General features: G+C 39.4%; 1 protein-coding gene across 1 annotated transcript; it reads right to left on the bottom strand.

The window, feature by feature from the left end:
- Nucleotides 1-8,131: 8,131 nt before the first annotated feature.
- PCDHB1 (protocadherin beta 1) lies at nt 8,132-10,581 on the bottom strand. Its single transcript, XM_029217102.1, is given in 6 exon segments — nt 8,132-8,498; nt 8,500-9,042; nt 9,044-9,083; nt 9,086-9,976; nt 9,979-10,189; nt 10,192-10,581. Coding segments are annotated over 6 exon segments (2,442 nt in total).
- Nucleotides 10,582-19,455: the final 8,874 nt, after the last annotated feature.

The following is a 19,455-nucleotide window of genomic DNA, read 5'->3' as shown; positions in this document are numbered from 1 at the left end:
TCCCTGGTGGCACAGTGGTTGAGAGTCCACCTGCTGATGCAGGGGACGTGGGTTTGTGCCCCGGTCCGGGAGGATCCCGCATGCCGCGGAGCGGCTGGGCCCGTGAGCCATGGCCGCTGAGCCTGCGCGTCCGGAGCCTGTTGCTCCGCAGCAGTAGAGGCCACAGCAGTGAGAGGCCCGTGTACCGCAAAAAAAAAAACAAAAAAAAACAAAAAACCAAAACAAGATTAACATCACTTTAACACTACTGAACTGTACACTTAAAAATGGTCAACATAGTAAATTTTATGTTTTTTTACCAAAATAAATTAACATCACTAGATAAGACATTTTGACATGTATCCCCCTGATATAATGCATTGAGAAGGCCTCAGTATCATTTCTGTGATATTCTTCCCAGTAATGCATAACATCAATCTAATTATGAGAAAACAAACACAATGTCAAGTTGAGGGACATGTTTGTTAACTATAAGCTTACTGTGGTAATCATCTCACAATATATGCTGTACACCCTAAATTTAAACAGTGCTATATGTCAATTACACCTCAATAAAACTGGGGAAAAAATGAGGGACATTTTACAAATAACTGAACAGTACTCTTCAAAAGTCTCAAAGTCGAAGATTGGTTCAAGATGGCGGAGAAGGACGTGCTCTCGCTTCCTCTTGCAAGAACACCAGAATCACAACTAACTGCTGAACAATCATCAACAGGAAGACACTGCAACTCACCAAAAAAGATATCCGGCATCCAAAGACAAAGGAGAAGCTACAATGAGATGGTAGGAGGGGTGCAATCACAATAAAATCAAATCCCGTAACTGCTGCGTAGGTGAGTCACAAACTGGAGAACACTTATACCCCAGAAGTCCACCCACTGGAGTGAAGGTTCTGAGCCCCACGTCAGGCTTCCCAACCTGGGGGTCTGGCAACAAGAGGAGGAATTCCTAGAGAATCAAGGCTTTGAAGGCTAGCGGGATTTGATTGCAGGACTTTGACAGGACTGGGAGAAACAGAGACTCCACCCTTGGAGGGCACACACAAAGTAGTGTGTGCATCGGAACCCAAATGAAGGAGCAGTGACCCCATAGGAGACTGAACCAGACCTACCTGCTAGTGTTGGAGGGTCTCCTGCAGAGGTGGGGGATGGCTGAGTCTCACCGTGAGGACAGGGACACTGGCAGCAGAATTTCTTGGAAGTACTCCTTGGCGTGAGCCCTCCCACAGTCCGCTATCAGCCCCAGCAAAGAGCCCAGGTAGGCTGCAGTGTTGGGTCGCCTCAGGCCAAACAACCAACAGGGAGGGAACCCAGCACCACCCATCAGCAGACAAGCAGATTAAAGTTTTACTGAGCTCTGCCCACCAGAGCAACAGCCAGCTCTACCCACCACCAGTCCCTCCCATCAGGAAACTTGCACAAGCCTCTTAGATAGCCTCATCCACCAGAGGGCAGACAGCAGAAGCAAGAAGAACTACAGTCCTGCAGCCTGTGGAACAAAAGCCACATTCACAGAAAGATAGACAAGATGAAAAGGCAGAGGGCTATGTACCAAATGAAGGAACAAGATAAAATCCCAGAAAAACAACTAAATGAAGTGGAGATAGGCAACCTTCCAGAAAAAGAATTCAGAATAATGATAGTGAAGATGATCCAGGACCTCAGAAAAAGAATGGAGGCAAAGATCGAGAAGAAGCAAGAAATGTTTAACAAAGACCTACAAGAATTAAAGAACAAGCACACAGAGATGAACAAAACAATAACTGAAATGAAAACTACACTAGAAGGAATCAATAGCAGAATAACTGAGGCAGAAGAACGGATAAATGACCTGGAAGACAGAACGGGAGAATTCACTGCTGAGGAAGGGAATAAAGAAAAAAGAAGGAAAAGAAATGAAGACAGCCTACGAGACCTCTGGGACAACATTAAACGCAACAACATTTGCATTATAGGGGTCCCAGAAGGAGAAGAGAGAGAGAGAGGACCAGATAAAATATTTGAAGAGATTATAGTCGAAAACTTCCGTTACACGGGAAAGGAAATAGCCACCCAAGTCCAGGAAGCTCAGCGAGTCCCATACAGGCTAAACCCAAGAAGAAATACACCAAGACACATAGTAATTAAATTGGCAAAAATTAAAGACAAAGAAAACTTACTGAAACCAGCAAGGGAAAAATGACAAATAACATACAAGGGAACTCCCAAAAGGTTAACAGCTGATTTCTAAACAGAAACTCTACAAGTCAGAAGGGAGTGGCATGATATACTTAAAGTGATGAAGGGGAAGAACGTACAACCAAGATTACCCTACCCCGCAAGGATCTCATTCAGATTCGATGGAGAACTCAAAAGCTTTACAGACAAGCAAAAGCTAAGAGAATTCAGCACCACCAAACCAGCTCTACAACACATGCTAAAGGAACTTCTCTAAGTGGGAAACACAAGAGAAGAAAAGAACCTACAAAAACAAACCCATAACGATTAAGAAAATGGTCATAGGAACATACATATTGATAATTACCTTAAACGTGGATGGATTAAATGCTCCAACCAAAAGACACAGGCTTACTAAATGGATACAAAGACAAAACCCATATATATGCTGTCTACAAGAGACCCACTTCAGACCTAGGGACATATACAGACTGAAAGTGAGGGGATGGAAAAAGATATTCCATGCAAATGGAAATCAAAAGAAAGCTGGAGTAGCAATACTCATAACAGATAAAATAGACTTTAAAATAAAGAATGTTACAAGAGACAAGGAAGGACACTACATAACGATCAAGGGATCAATCCAAGAAGAAGATATAACAATTGTAAATATATATGCACCCAACATAGGAGCACCTCAATACATAAGGCAACTGCTAACAGCTAAAAAAGAGGAAATCGACAGTAACAGAATAATAGTGGGGGACTTTAACACCTCACTTACACCAATGGACAGATCATCCAAACAGAAAATTAATAAGGAAACACAAGCTTTAAATGACACAATAGACCAGATAGATTTAATTGATATTTATAGGACATTCCATCCAAAAACAGCAGATTACACTTTCTTCTCAAGTACGCATGGAACATTCTCCAGGATAGATCACACCTTGGGTCACAAATCAAGCCTCAGTAAATTTAAGAAAATTGAAATCATATCAAGCACCTTTTCTGACCAAAACGCTATTAGATTAGAAATCAATTACAGGGGAAAAAAATGTAAAAAAACAAACACATGCAGGCTAAACAATACGTCACTAAATAACCAAGAGATCACTGAAGGAATCAAAGAGGAAATCAAAAAATACCTAGAGACAAATGACAATGAAAACACAACGATCCAAAACCTGTGGGATGCAGCAAAAGCAGTTCTAAGAGGGAAGTTTATAGCTATACAAGCCTACCTCAAGAAACAAGAAAAATCTCAAATAAACAATCTAACGTTACACCTAAAGGAACTAGAGAAAGAAGAACAAACAAAACCCAAAGTTAGCAGAAGGAGAGAAATCATAAAGATCAGAGCAGAAATAAATGAAATAGAAACAAAGAAAACAATAGCAAAGATCAATAAAACTAAAAGCTGGTTCTCTGAGAAGATAAACAAAATTGATAAACCATTAGCCAAACTCATCAAGAAAAAGAGGACGAGGACTCAAATCAATAAAATCAGAAAAGAAAAAGGACAAGTTACAACAGACACTGCAGAAATACAAAGCATCTTAAGAGACTACTACAAGCAACTCTATGCCAATAAAATGGACAACCTGGAAGAAATGGACAAGTTCTTAGAGAGGTATAACCTTCCAAGACTGAACCAGGAAGAAATAGAAAATATGAACAGACCAATCACAAGTAATGAAATTGAAACTGTGATTAAAAATCTTCCAACAAACAAAAGTCCAGGACCAGATGGCTTCACAGGCGAATTCTATCAAACATTTAGAAAAGAGCTAACACCCATCCTTCTCAAACTCTTCCAAAAAATTGCAGAGGAAGGAACACTCCCAAACTCATTCTATGAGGCCACCATCACCCTGACACCAAAACCAGACAAAGATACTAAAAAAAAGAAAATTACAGACCAACATCACTGAAGAATATAGATGCAAAAATCCTCAACCAAATGCTAGGAAACAGAATCCAACAACACATTAAAAGGATCATACACCATGATCAAGTGGGATTTATCCTGAGGATGCAAGGATTCTTCAATATATGCAAATCAATGTGATACACCATATTAACAAATTGAAGAAGAAAAACCATATGATCATCTCAATAGATGCAGAAAAAGCTTTTGACAAAATTCAGCACCCATTTATGACAAAAACTCTCCAGAAAGTGGGCATAGAGGGAACCTACCTCAACATAATAAAGGCCATATTATGACAAACCCACAGCAAACATCATTCTCAATGGTGAAAAACTGAAAGCATTTCCTCTACAATCAGAAACAAGACAAGGATGTCCACTCTCACCACTATTATTCAACATAGTTTTGGAAGTCCTAGCCAAAGTAATCAGAGAAGAAAAAGAAATAAAGGAATCCAAATCCAAAAAGAAGAAGTAAAACTGTCACTGTTTGCAGGTGACGTGATACTATACATAGAGAATCCTAAAGATGCCACCAGAAAACTACTAGAGCTAATCAATGAATTTGGTAAAGTTGCAGGATACAAAATTAATGCACAGAAATCTCTTGCATTCCTATACACTAATGATGAAAAATCTAAAAGAGAAATTAAGGAAACACTCACATTTACCACTGCAGCAAAACGAATAAAATACCTAGGAATAAAGCTACCTAGGGAGACAAAAGACCTTTATGCAGAAAACTATAAGACACTGATGAAAGAAATTAAAGATGATACCAACAGGTAGAGAGATACACCATGTCTTGGATTGGAAGAATCAATATTTTGAAAATGACTATACTACCCAAAGCAATCTACAGATTCAATGCTATCCCTATCAAATTACCAGTAGCATTTTTTGTGGAACTAGAACAAAAAATCTTAAAATTTGTATGCAGACACAAAAGACCCCGAATAGCCAAAGCGGTCTTGAGGGAAAAAGACAGAGCTGGAGGAATAAGACTCCCTGACTTCAGACTATACCACAAAGCTACAGTACACTCAAGACAATATGGTACTGGCACAAAAACGGAAATATAGATCAATGAAACAAGATAGAATGCCCAGAGATAAACCCACACACCTATGGTCAACTAATCTATGACAAAGGAGGCAAGGATATACAATGGAGAAAAGACAGTCTCTTCAATAAGTGGTGCTGGGAAAATTGGACAGCTACATGTAAAAGAATGAAATTAGAACACTCCCTAACACCATACACAAAAATAAACTCAAAATGTATTTGAGATCTAAATGTAAGACCGGACACTGTAAAACTCTTAGAGGAAAACATAGGAAGAACACTCTTTGACATAAATCACAGCAAGATCTTTTATGATCCACCTCGTAGAGTAATGGAAATAAAAACAAAAATAAACAAATAGGACCTAATGAAACTTAAAAGCTTTTGCACAGCAAAGGAAACCATAAACAAGACGAAAAGACAGCCCTCAGAATGGGAGAAAATATTTGAACATGAGTCGTTGGACAAAGGATTAATCTCCAAGATACATAAATAGCTCATGCAGCTCAATATTAAAAAAACAAACAACCCAATCAAAAAATGGTCAGAAGACCTAAATAGACATTTCTCCAAAGAAGACATACAGATGGCCAGGAAGCACATGAAAAGCTGCTCAATGTTACTAATTATAAGAGAAATGCAAATCAAAACTACAATGAGGTATCACCTCACACCAGTTAGAATGGGCATCATCAGAAAATCTACAAACAACAAATGCTGGAGAGGGTGTGGAGAAAAGGGAACCCTCTTGCACTGTTGGTGGGAATGTAATGTGATACAGCTACTATGGAGAACAGTATGGAGGTTTCTTAAGAAACTAAAAATAGAGCTACCATATGACCCAGCAATCCCACTACTGGGCATATACCCAGAGAAGACCATAATTCAAAAAGACACATTCACCCCAATGTTCATTGCAGCACTATTTACAATAGCCAGGTCATGGAAGCAACCTAAGTGTCCATCAACAGATGAATGGATAAAGAAGATGTGGCACATATATACAATGGAATATTACTCAGCCATAAAAAGAAATGAAATTGAGTTATTTGTAGTGAGGTGGATGGACCCAGAGTCAGTCATACAGAGTGAAGTAAGTCTGAAAGAGAAAAACAAATACTGTATGCTAACACCTATCTATGGAATCTAAAAAAAAAAAGAAAAGGTTCTGATGAACCTAGGGGCAGGACAGGAATAAAGACACAGACCTACTAGAGAATGTACTTGAAGACACAGGGAGGGAGAAGGGTAAGCTGGGACGAAGTGAGAGAGTGGAATGGACTTATATACACTACCAAATGTAAAATAGATAGCTAGTGGGAAGCAGCCACATAGCACAGGGAGATCAGCTCGGTGCTTTGTGACCACCTAAAGGTGTGGGATAGGGAGGGTGGGAGGGAGGGAGACGCAAGAGGGAAGAGATATCGGGATATATGTATATGTATAACTGATTCACTTTGTTATAAAGCAGAAACTAACACACCATTGTAAAGCAATTATACTCCAATAAAGATGTTAAAAAAAAAATGGAATTTAAGGGACTGCCCTAGTGCTCCAGTGGTAAAGAATCCTTCCAATGCAGGGGATGCGGGTTTGATCCCTGGTGAGGGAACTAAGATCCCACATGCTGCAGGGCAACTAAGCCCGAGTGCCACAAACTAGAGCCCACTCACCCTGCAGCCTGTGCACCACGACTAGAGAGAGAAAACCTGCACGCCACAACTAAAAGAGAAGCTTGCGCACCACAACAAAGAGCCCACATGCCACAATGAAAGATCCCGTGTGCCACAACCAAGACCCAATGCAGCTAAAAAAATAATGAATAAGTAAATAACATATTTAAAATATAGTATAAAATTTTTTTTAACTTTAGAAATGTAGATCTATATGCATTTCAAAGTTAAATATGTAATTGAAGCAATTTGCCCAAACTAGAGGTACTGTTCTACCTTTGGAATACCAGGTACAAATGTTGTGCCTATCTGTGTGGGACACACCCTTGTGGGTTTGAATTTACACATCGTATAAAATAAGGTACCTAATTAAAGACTCATTAAAGCAAACTTTTTAAACAGTTAAGGCACAGTTGGTAGTATTAATAGCATCCTTGAAATGTTAATGTTTTAATTTTTTTCTTTAATTTTAGAATGAGAGAACTTACAATAGCTTATAAATGCAAAACAATGATGATCAAAAAGAAACCTAACTTGAATCCCTACTCCATTTCATTTTTTGAATGATATGCTAGGAAGTAACTCTTTTTCTTAGTTTCCATGTTGTCACATCAGCATGCTCAGAGGATAAAATAGCTTAAGATCAAATCTGTTAATACATGAAAATCTATCTTTTCTTAAGGCCACTTTATTGGTATTAATGCATTCTTTCTTCTTTAATATCTTTTTGTTTTGTAGTTGTTCAATAGCATTTGTTATCTACAAGTCTATTTTTTTCCTCATCTATGTTCAAACAACTGCTCTCTGATGAGGAATGAGATATCTGTGTATAAACAGAGATTTAAGACTTGCCTAAGGTCCCCAACAACCATTAAGAAATCTACACCTAACTTAATTCCTGAACTGAATCCCTTTAGCCTTATATCTGCCTTTACATTTGCGAATAAGTCAAATCCTTTTTCTTCTTCTTTACCCTTCCTCCCATCTAGTTATCTATGAGGACCACCATTTACCAGACATTTGCATGATTGTGAATGATGGTATGCAAGATGTTGATTCAAAGATGATCTCTACTCATCAGGTGACAAATCTAGCAATTTCTGAATAACAATAAACTATATTTCTACTTCTTGAACCTAACTGCTTTCTGATGTATCAAAACTAGGAGCTAGTTCTTGTCCCTATGCATGCATAACTTTCTAATGGAAAATAACTTAAAGGCAAAATAACATGATATCTCTATGGAATTAAGCATATCCAGAGCCAGGACTAATGAACTTCCACAGGAGACGTGACTAATGGCTACATATAGTCATCAGATACTTGGGCATGACCCTCTGACCCCTGAGACCTATTCCTATCAGAATCTGGTGGTAAACTGGAGCCAGCCTCTGTTTTTACCTCTCCAGTGCCATGGGGGAAGGGGAAGTTGGGCATAAGGCGCTTAAGAAACCAGAATTCACTATTGCCAGTGCCAGTGGCTGAGGACACTTCATAGGGACAAGGCTGGGATATGGATCCACTGGCTCCTCCTTGTACCAGGTTGTTAGAGAAATTTCAGTCATCATAGAAATGCTCTTGAATTGTGAACTTTTCTCTGTATTTAATCTTCTGGCAGATATGTGTAATGAAGATCACTATGACAGAGAGGAGAAAGAGAAAGCACAGCCAGAGAAATGACCAAATATTTAGTGGATGGATTTACCCTTGTAGGATGCTTGAATGGATCCCGGAACTGCAGATAGGGCTCAGAAAAGCCATCTACCAGGAGGATATTAAGTGAGGCAGTAGTACAAAGAGCTGGTTGGCCATGATCCTGAACAAGAACGATCAGTTTCTGCATCATGGGGTCTCTCTCAGATATCTGCCGCAATGTACGGATTTCCCCATTTTGTTGTTGAGCAGAGAATAACCCAGGGTCAGTGGCCTTAAATAGATGATATAAAAGCCAGGAATTCTGACCTGAGTTACCATCCACAGCCACCACCTTAGTCACCAGGTAGCCTGCGTCTGCAGACCTAGGCACCAGGTCATTGCAGGGCAAGGTGCCATTTTGCAGTGGGTACAAGATCATTGGGCAGTTATCATTGTCATCCAGGACAACCACTCAGACAGTAACCTGGCTACTCAGTGACAGGAAGCCCCCATCAGTTGCCTTTACCACAAACTGAAAATCTTGAATGGCTTCATAAGCCATAGTTCTCAGTGCATAGTTTCCCATTGTCTGAATTTATGGAGATGTAAGCAAAGACTCTCCACTTTTTGGAGGCAGCAGAGAATATATTATTTGGGCATTCTCACCCAAATCTAGATCCTCAGCATGGACTTTGCTAATAAAAACTGCAGGGCTGTTGTTTTCTTGAACAGTCAAGACGTAGGAATCTTCCTGAAATACTGGGGGATTGTCATTAATGTCAGATATTAGCACCTCTATTACAGTCTCCGACGACAGAGTGGGTGGTCCAGTATCCATGGCAACAAGGGTGATATTATAGCCAGAGACCTCCTCCTGATCCATGCCTCTGTCAATGACCAGTGAGTAGGAATTCCTGAATGTAGGTTTGACTGCAAAGGGAAGGTCTTCTTTGAGGAAGCAAGTGATTTTTCCTCCCACTCGAATGTCCTGGTCTCTGATAGAGAAAAGGCCCACTACCGTCTGTAGTGGAGAGTCCTCAGGGAGAGGGCTGGACACAGAGGAGACTGTAACTTCAGGAGGATTGTCATTAACATCCACCATCTCCACCAGGACTTTGCTGTGGGCAGAGAGGCCTCCTCCGTCGGTAGCTTGAATGTCAATGTCATATGTTTCAATTGCTTCAAAATCTAGGGACCCTCTTAGTCGAACCTCTCCAATTTCAGAGTCAATCTGAAACGTCTGGAGAATTACTTCTGGGTTTTGAGCTAAAGAGTAAGTTATCTCCTTGTTGGAGCCCTCGTCTAGGTCGGTGGCAGTTACCATAGCCACCAAAGAACCATTGGCGCTGTTTTCCAGTACCTGAGCGCGGTACACCAGTCGAGAGAATTGGGGCACATAATCATTGACATCCAGAACCTCCACGCGAATGTGGGCAGTGCCAGACTTGGGCGGAGACCCTCCGTCCACAGCTGTAATTGTCAGGTTGACTTCAGGCTGCTCCTCTCTGTCCAGGGTTTATCCAGCACTAGCTCGGCATACTTGGGCCCATGGCTGCGGAAGTGGGTGTGCAGGTAGAAATACTCACTGGCGCTCAAGGTGTAGTTTTGGAGACTGTTGAGGCCGATGTCCAGATCCTGCGCGCTCTGCAGAGGAAACTGTGAACCCAGGGGGGTGCTCTCCGGAATCTTTAAAAGAGGCTCCTTGTTTAGGAAAACCGGGGAACCGGGGCATTGTCACTGATATCAAATACCCTGACCTCCACGCGAAAGGACTGCAGTGGCTCCACCAGGACTATTTCAAACTGCAGAACGCATGGATCTGCTTTGCCACAAAGTGACTCCCGATCCAGTTTCTCCTTCACGAACAGATCTCCTGTCTTGCGGTGCAGCCGGAAATGCAGTTTATTGCCCTCGGAAACGAGCCGCGCCCCGCGCGCAGCCAGCTTCCCTACCTCCAGCCCCAAGTCCTTAGCCATGTTAGCTACAAATGAACCACTCTCCATCTCCTCTGCCACCGAATAGCGGATGGTCGCCGTACCCCCCACAGATAAGCACAGAAAAAGGAGAAGCGAGGCCACTTGCCTGCTTTGCAAGAGTTTTCTGCGTGCAATCGCCATCCGTTCTCACAAGCGCACTCTCTGCAGCAGATACACCTGTTGCGTACACACTTTCACTTTTCTGCCAACAGGTTCCTGCAACAGCTGCTCTCGGCTTTACTAGCCTCTAACCGCAGCGCCGCCAGAGGCTAACGGAGCCAGGTGAGCTGTTTTGCACTTGGAAGAAAAATTGCATTAAGTAACTCAACTCCCCAGTCTATCGAATGTATTAATAGATATGTTCTCATTCTGGAGAGTTAGGTAGAGATTGAAAGTTGTTGCCAAAGCAACAACAAACTCGCCTTTCAATTCCCTTTTAGGAAAAAAAGCCCTGGGGAATTGAACACCCAATGAGGATACTCGTTAAGCAAGCTCAAGGTTGAAGTCATAGTATCTGTGAGCCGGCTGGGGCCACTACAGCAGCGGGCAAACAGCGAGGTGTTAAGGTACTCGGCACACTCCACACACACACTCCGCCCAGAGACCAAGGGAGAGGCAAAAAGATGCTGCAGTGTCTTCTGAAGCGTGAACCAACTGGATGGGAATGAGGGAGGGGGGCTTGGAGAAAGTGATCAGTAGAAAAAGGAAAGGGGACAGACATCATCTTTCAGGAAGCTGGGGTCCATTACGTACATTGATAGGGGAACTGTTCAACTTGCCTCATGGTTTGCATAAACCCATTCTTTTCTACAGAACCCTCAAACGCTTAGGAAGCGACTGGCTTGTCACTTATGATTCTGATGAAAGTAATACTTATTGGGTATGATTTCTATATACTGGTACTGTATTAAGTAATTTACATGCATTATCTCATTTAACCGTTGCAACAACTCTATGAAGTACACATTATTATTATTTCTTTTTTACAGATGAAATTGAGACTGGAGAGGTTATGTTACTCCCCCAACGTCTTCTACCTAGGAAATATTAGAGAAGGAACTCAATTTGATTTTGTCCGACTCCAAAGTCATGCTCGTAATTAGTATGTAACTCTGCTTTCCAAATAATATAGTAGATAAATTAAATGAAGATAAATGTTTGGCTTTGGATTTTAAAGGAAATTAAATAATAGACTACTTACATATATTGAAAATGGCCCAACAGAAATTTTGCAAGATATTTGTTGAGAGTTTTTTACAGTCATAAGATCATAGAATGTTTAAGAATGATAATGCACCTCAGAAAGATTAGGTCCAATCTCCCCCACCCCTTTTTTAAATAGATGAAAAAACTAAGGCCCAAATGGTGAAATCACTTGCCCAGTCCATACAGCTACTGCTGGCAATATAAAAACTAGAGCCTGTCTTCTGACACTGTCTCATGCTCATTAGCAGGAGCATTTGGTGGTTTCCCATTTGTAAAAAAAAAACTCATAACACTTACAGTAGGTAATCTTCAGAATCTAGTCTCTTTCCTTTGATATTTAGCTCAGTCTCAGATTGATGTTGTGTTCTGCTCTAGCTCATTAATTTCCATTGCTGTATAGAATTCCAGTCTGGTCAATGTTCTTTGGCCACAGACCATCAGGAAAACACCTGTAGTTGAACAAAGTTGTATTTTCTGATTACTGCAACAAGGGAGACATCACACCACAGAGAATCATGGGGCATCTCAATAAGAGGGTGTTAAAAAGGACTTGCGGTATTTGTGCAAGGTGATTTGGGGGTGGTTTGAAGTAGGACTTTGCTCTGGATTGGATGCTGTCAGAAACAGTTATTTTTATAGTTGGATATATTAATAATTCTTAGAAGGTGAGAAAAATGGAGGGAGGCTAAAGCTGTGATTGGTAATTCATATTAGCCATTTTTGTGGATTGGAAAATGTTCCTTTTCACCTGATTATGGCAAACTCTTGTTTTTCTCTTAATCCATCACTGTCACAGAGTGGCCTTGTCTAATGTTGTTCTATGAACCTGTTTTAGTTCAACACGAGAACAGCATAGCCTAGGCCTGAGTATCAGGCTAGCTCCTAGCTGTCATGGACTGCTTTTGTCTTTTTCAGCATGACCAGCAAAACTCATTTACTATTGTTCTACTGTTCACAGAAGTATGTCATTATATATGTCACTCTGTACACACGTGTGTACATTTGAGGGGGGGCATATACCTAGAAGTGGCATTGGTGTCATAGGGTATGCTCTTTTCAGCTTTACCTGATACTGCCAAACTGCTTTCTAAGAAGTTGTACCAATTTACACATCTCATCAGCAGGATGAGATGTGTAAATAGGTCGATTATTTTAAATTGGTCCATTTGTTCTATTCTTACCAACACTTATCGTTACTAGTCTTCTTAAAAGTTTAACCATTTTGGCTATCTCAGTGTGGGCTTAATTTGAATTTCTCTGATTATTAATTATTGATGACGTAGGGCACTATTTAATATATGTTTAGTCATCTGGATAACCTTTGGTTGGGGGGGGTGGTTGTTCAGTTCCCTTGCCCATTTTTTTACATTGGATTGTCTTTTTCCTATTGATTTGTTGTAGTTCTTCATATATTCTAAATATGAGTCCTGAGTATCTCTTTATAATTAAGAAAAAGAGACATGCTTATCCTTAGTTGATATATACCTTATCCTTAGTTGATATATATCTACAGAGTTTTGTTTAAAAAGAGGTATTTCTCCCAGTGATTCACACATTAAGCAGAAGCTTATGGCATCCTAGGAAGTCTTTTTTTTAGCTTAGATATAATTGACTATAACATTATATGAGTTTAAGGTATACAATGTGATTAGATATTAGTATATATTGCTAAATGCTCAACACAGTAAGTCTAGTTAACATCCATCACCACACATAGTTATAAACGTTTTTCTTGTAATGAGAACTTTTAAGATCTACTCTCAGCAATTTTCAAATATATAATACAGTGTTATTAACTACAGTCACCACCTAGGAAGTCTTAATACAATCAGTTTGTAAATAACATTCAAAACCCATAAATTTAAAAAATACATTCTTACGACTTGAAATACAAGAAATGCTGCTCTTCAGTTGGATTCCTCTGAATCTTAATTTGTTTAGTTAGTTCTCAGGGTATGTATTATCTGCTTGATGGGATTAAATTCCAAAATATTTTTTTCCCTCTGAAAACTTTGGACCCTTTAAACATCATGGTATTTTTTTAAAATAAGTTTTTATTCTTTCCAGTGAAGGTAGAACTAGGACATACAGAATAAATCTACAACTTACCAGCCTGTAATGCCAGTGTCTTTACTCAAAATCTAGTTATTGGGAAGAGGGGCAAACCACACCTAGTAAAATATCATGAAGTTTAGGGGGAATAAAAAATGCATTCCAAAATTGTATCTGAGGACTTCCCTGGTGGCGCGGTGGTTAAGAATCTGCCTGGCAATGCAGGGGATACAGGTTCAAGCCCTGGTCCGGAAGATCCCACATGCCGCGGAGCAACTAAGCCCGTGCACCACAACTACTGAGTTCACGTGCCTAGAGCCCGTGCTCTGCAACAAAGACAAGCCACTGCAATGAGAAGCCCATGCACCGCAATGAAAAGTAGCCCCTGCTTGCCGGCAGGCAGAGATGAAGACCCAATGCAGCCAAAAATAAATAAATAAAAGTAAGCATAGACTGAGAAGGTAGGAATGCATAATTTTAAAAAAATTTTATCTAAGTACTAACTCTTAGTTTTTAAAACAAATCTTATTTTGAAATAATTTAAACCTTCAGAAGAGTTTCAAGAGTGCTTACAATTACCCATTACCGACCTATTGATTTGGTTTGACCAAATTTTAGTCAGGTTTCTCTTTTTCTCATAGGCCTCTGAACTTTAATTCACCCCCAAACTGAAACAAGTCCTAAAATCCCCCACTTACTGGTTCATTCTGAGAATTGGCCAACCACAGAGGGAAAAATATTCCTGTTAAAGCATCCTGATTATACCATCTGCTTGCTCTATCCCCTTGTCCTACTCCCACACAAAGTTACTGCTAGCCCTGCTCACCCCTCCCTAATTTAAAAAACAAAAACAAAAAACCTTTTTCTGTATGAGACATTTGCAGATTTTGTGATCAATGAGTTCTGCTATTGCAATAGTCTTTTAAAACAGCTTCTCCTTCCCTAAGTCCAGATTTGTTGATATTTGACATAATAAACAATAATAATTATATAGTCTTCACCTAGATTCACCAATTTTGCTACATTTGTTCACTTCTCTCATGTATATACACATGTATGCATATACATCACATACGTTATACATTTTATATATATATATACACACATTTATTATTCAAAAATAGTCACTCTCCCTCTTAACTTCTGTGGGCAGAATATATCTCTCTGCGCTATTGATGTTGAGTTTGGCCATGTGAATTGTACTAGACCCTCAAGATGCGTTTAGTATACTTCTCTACCCCTTCACTTTGGGCTTGACCACGTGAGTTGCTTTGGCCAACGGGATGTTAGCAGAGTGGGTAGTATCTGTGAATGTGACCTTATTTGGAAACAGTGTCTTTTCAGATATAATCAAGTTAAGATAAGCTTATATGGAATTACGGTGAACTCTTAAGTCTAATGACTGGTATCCTTATAAAGAGAGATGTGGAGACACACAGGGAAGAAGGCCATATCACGACAGAGATAAGAGACTGGACTGATGCTGCTATAAGCCAAGGGATGCCAAGGACTGCTGACAACAACCAGAGCTAGGAAATAGCAAATAAGGATCCTCCCCTAGAGCCTTCAGAGAAAGCAGGGCCCTGCTGATGCCTTGATTTCAGACCTTTAGCCTCCAAACTATGAGAATAAGTTTGTTTTTTTAAGCCACCCAGTTTGTGGTAGTTTGTTATATCAGCCCTAGGAAACTAATACACAGAGTAAAGCAAGTTGTGGCTTGAAAGGTGCTGCAATAATTGGGCTTGCCCTCTTGCTCTTCTGCCACCTTTCTAAGAACTTTTTCTGGATAGCCCACCGACTCAAGGATGAGGACGGAACAGCACTGGATACAACCTGTATACTGAAGCAAAGCACAGCTGATCTCAGCCTACATCTGCTGACCTCCAGATTCACAAGTGGGAATTAATGTTATTTTGAGCTATTAAGTTTTGCACTGTATTTTGTGACCATAGCTGACAGATACAATATGTAAACATTGTATTTTGTTATGAGTTAGTTGCAGACATTTTAACATATCATCCCTAAATATCTCAATATGTACCTCTTACAAACAGGGGCATTCTCCCACATAACTTCAATTACAATTATCACACGCAGGAAATTTAACATGAATTCTATTACCTAATATTGTATTCAATATTTGAATTTCCTTAATTGTTCCAGTGTCCTTTGTGGCTGTTTTTTTTTTAATCCAGGATATAATCAAGGTTTGCACATTGCACTTAATTGTCATGTTTTTCTAGTTTCCTTTAAACTAGAGCAGTTTAAAGAAAATATTTTTATGACTTTTTTTTCATGACACTGCCATTTTTAAAGAGTCATTTTACAGGATATCCCTCAGTTTGGGCATTGTGTCTTCATTAGATTCAGATGAAATATTTTGACATCAATACCACCTTGGAGATGTTGTAGTCTCTTCAGTGCCTTACATCAGGAGGCATATGATGTCATTTATGTCCCATTATTGGTGATACTAAGTTTGATAATTTGGTTACAAAATAGTGTCCACATTTCTCAATTTGAAAGGTACCTTTTAATTTTTCATGATTAGTTATCTTTGGAGAAATGTTTCAAAACTATGTGACCATGATGTGGAGAAAAGGGAACCCATGTGCACTGTTGGTGGGAATGTAAATTGGTGCAGCCACTACGAAAAACAGTATGGAGATTCCTCAAAAAATTAAAAAGAGCTACCATGTGACCCAGAAATTCCACTCCTAGGTATATCTGAAGAAAACAAAAACACTAATTAGAAAAGATATATGCGCCCGTATGTTCATTGCAGCATTATTTACAATAGCCAAGATATAGAAGCAATCTAGATAAAGAAGGTGTGGGAGGGGTGTGTATGTTATGTGTGTATATAACAGAATATTACTCAGCCATAAAAAAGAATGAAATCTTGCCATTTGTGACAACATGGATGGTCCTAAACAGTATTATGCTAAGTGAAATAAGTCAGATAAAGACAAAAACTGTATGATTTCACTTATGTGTGGAATCTAAAAAAACAAACAAAAAAACAATGAACAAACATAACAACGCGGGAACAGAGTTATAGATACAGAGAACAAATTGCCAAAGGGGAGCAGGTGGGGGGGTATGAAAGAAATAAGTGAGGGAAATTAAGAGGTACAAACTCCAGTTACAAAATGAGTCAAGGGAATGAAATGTAGTGTGGGGAATACAGTCAATAACTATGTAATATTTTTGATGATATAACTAGACTTACCACAGTGATCATTTTGAAATGTGTAGAAATACTAAATCACTGTGTTGTGTACCAGGAAATAGCAGTGTTATAGGTCAATTATACTTCAAAAAACCAAAATCATAGAAAAAGAGATCAGATTTGTGGTTACCAGAGACAGGGGGAGGGTGAGGATAGGAAGAGGAATTGTATGAAGGTAGTCAAAAGGTTCAAACTTCCAGTTATAAGATAAATAAGTAGTAGGGATGTAATATATAACATGATAAATATAATTAACACTGCCTTATGTTATATATGAAAGTTGAGAGTTGTCATCACAAGGAAATTTTTTTTCTATTTCTTTCATTTTGTACCTATATGAGATGTGAATGTTCACTTAACTTATTGCGATAATCATTTCATGATGTAAGTCAAACAACTGTTGTATATCTTAAACTTATGCAGTACTGTATGTCAGTCATATCTCAATAAAACTAGGGGAAAAACTATGTGAATATTCTCTTTCCAAAACAATTTTATTACTCAGTGTTTTCCAACATCCATGGATGATACTTGCCTATATTAATATATACTTGTACTTACATAAGTATCTGTGGTGTGTGTATGTGTGTGGGTGTAATCATGGTATTTATACTTTCAATCCATTAAAACAGGTTTCTTCCTTTCCATCCCCCAATTCATATTTATATTAGCCTTGTACCAAAGTGAGAATATTTGGTTCCCAGCACCATCAATATATTTGCTCATTATGCAAATCTTAAAATATGATATTTTTACAATAAGATTTGGTAATCATGATCCTTGGTATTTGCCCAAAGTAGCTGAAAACTTATGTCCACACAAAACCCTGCACACAAATGTTTATAGCAGCTTTATTCATAATTGCCAAAACTTGGAGCAACCAAGATGTCCTTCAGTAGGTGAATTGATAAGTAAACTGTGGTATATCCAGATAATGAATTATTCTTTATTATTATTATTCAGCACTAAAAAGAAATGAGCTATCAAGCCATGAAAAGATATGGAGGAAACAAATGCATCTTACTTAAAATGCATGCTGCTAAGTGAAAGAAGCAAGTCTGAAAAGCTGCTCTATGATTTCAACTATATGACATTATAGAAAAGGCAAAAGTATAGAAACTGTAAAAAAAAAAAAAAAAAAAATCAGTGGTTGGCAGGACTTGAGGGAGGGAGGATGAATAGGTGGAGCACACAAGATTTTTTTAACTGGACTTTATTACTGTGCATGTGTAATTATAATACTGGCTAATCTCCCCATTGGTTGTTTCTATTGTATTCAAACTTGAAATAGTCTTACTTTTAATATTTATGATATTTGTTATAGTCATATTTATAAGCATATTAATATCTGGGATACCCTCTTTCATATATACTCAAGTCTGAAAAACACTTTTTAGAAGCACGTGTATTTTATTTTATTACTATAATTTTTAAATTTATTTTTTAAATTTATTTATTTTTGGCTGCATTGGGTCTTTGTTGCTGCACCCGGGCTTTCTCTAGTTGTGGGAGCGGGGGCTACTCTTCGTTGCGGTGCATGGCCTTCTCATTGCGGCATCCTCTCGTTACGGAGCACGGGCTCTAGGCGCGTGGGCTCAGTAGTTGTGGCGCACGGGCTTAGTTGCTCTGCGGCATGTGGGATCTTCCCGGACCAGGGCTTGAAGCTGTGTCCCCTGAGTTGGCAGGCGGATTCTTAACCACTGCGCCATCAGGGAAGTCCTGGAGCACATGTATTTTAAAACATTGAGTTCACACCTGCGGTTTTAGACTTCACTATTATTTTAGGATTCTTTTCTTTTATTGTGTCTTTTCATGCATTTTACGTTTCTTATTCCTTTTGGCAGGAACAAGAGGCTTTGAGGGTATAGAAGTCCTTCTTAGGCAGCTCAATTTATTGCTGCTGCTTTTGTTTTTTTTTGTTGTTGTTGTTGTTTGTTTGTTTTGCGGTACGTGGGCCTCTCACTGCTGTGGCCTCTCCCGCTGCGGAGCGCAGGCTCAGCGGCCATGGCTCAAGGGCCCAGCCGCTCCGCGGCACGTGGGATCTTCCCAGACCGGGGTACGAACTCATGTCCCCAGCATCGGCAGGCGGACTCTCAACCACTGCGCCACCAGGGAAGCCCTATTGCTGCTGCTTTTGATCTACCATCTGTTGCTTTAAATGACAATGCCTCTTGTTGTTTACCATGTGCATCTGCGTATAATGTTTCTGTCTTCCACAGTAATATAAGAAGCCTTAATATAAACCAATACCATTTATAGTCCAGATTTATATTACATTCTTACTTTAAACAGAGGGCTTTCATGCCCATGTTGACTCTGGTAGCATGGGTTATAGGTGTCTTTCCATGAAATCTGACAGGTGTTTGAGAAACTTCCCAATTTAACCAAATGGAGGCTAGGTTAGAATGTTTATTCTTCTCTTAATTAAACTCCAAACAATTTCTCTCCTTTATCCGTGAAGATAATTCAAATAACATCCCCAAATTGGATACCTAAATTTTTATTTAAATCAGTACTTTGGAAAA

This window comes from Monodon monoceros, unplaced genomic scaffold, assembly GCF_005190385.1.
Source record: "Monodon monoceros isolate NGI ecotype Baffin Bay Population unplaced genomic scaffold, NGI_Narwhal_1 Super_Scaffold_12, whole genome shotgun sequence".
NCBI classification, from domain to species: domain Eukaryota; kingdom Metazoa; phylum Chordata; class Mammalia; order Artiodactyla; family Monodontidae; genus Monodon; species Monodon monoceros.
The sequence above is the reverse complement of the archived record's forward strand: the minus strand, read 5'-3'. Positions and strand labels throughout refer to the sequence as shown.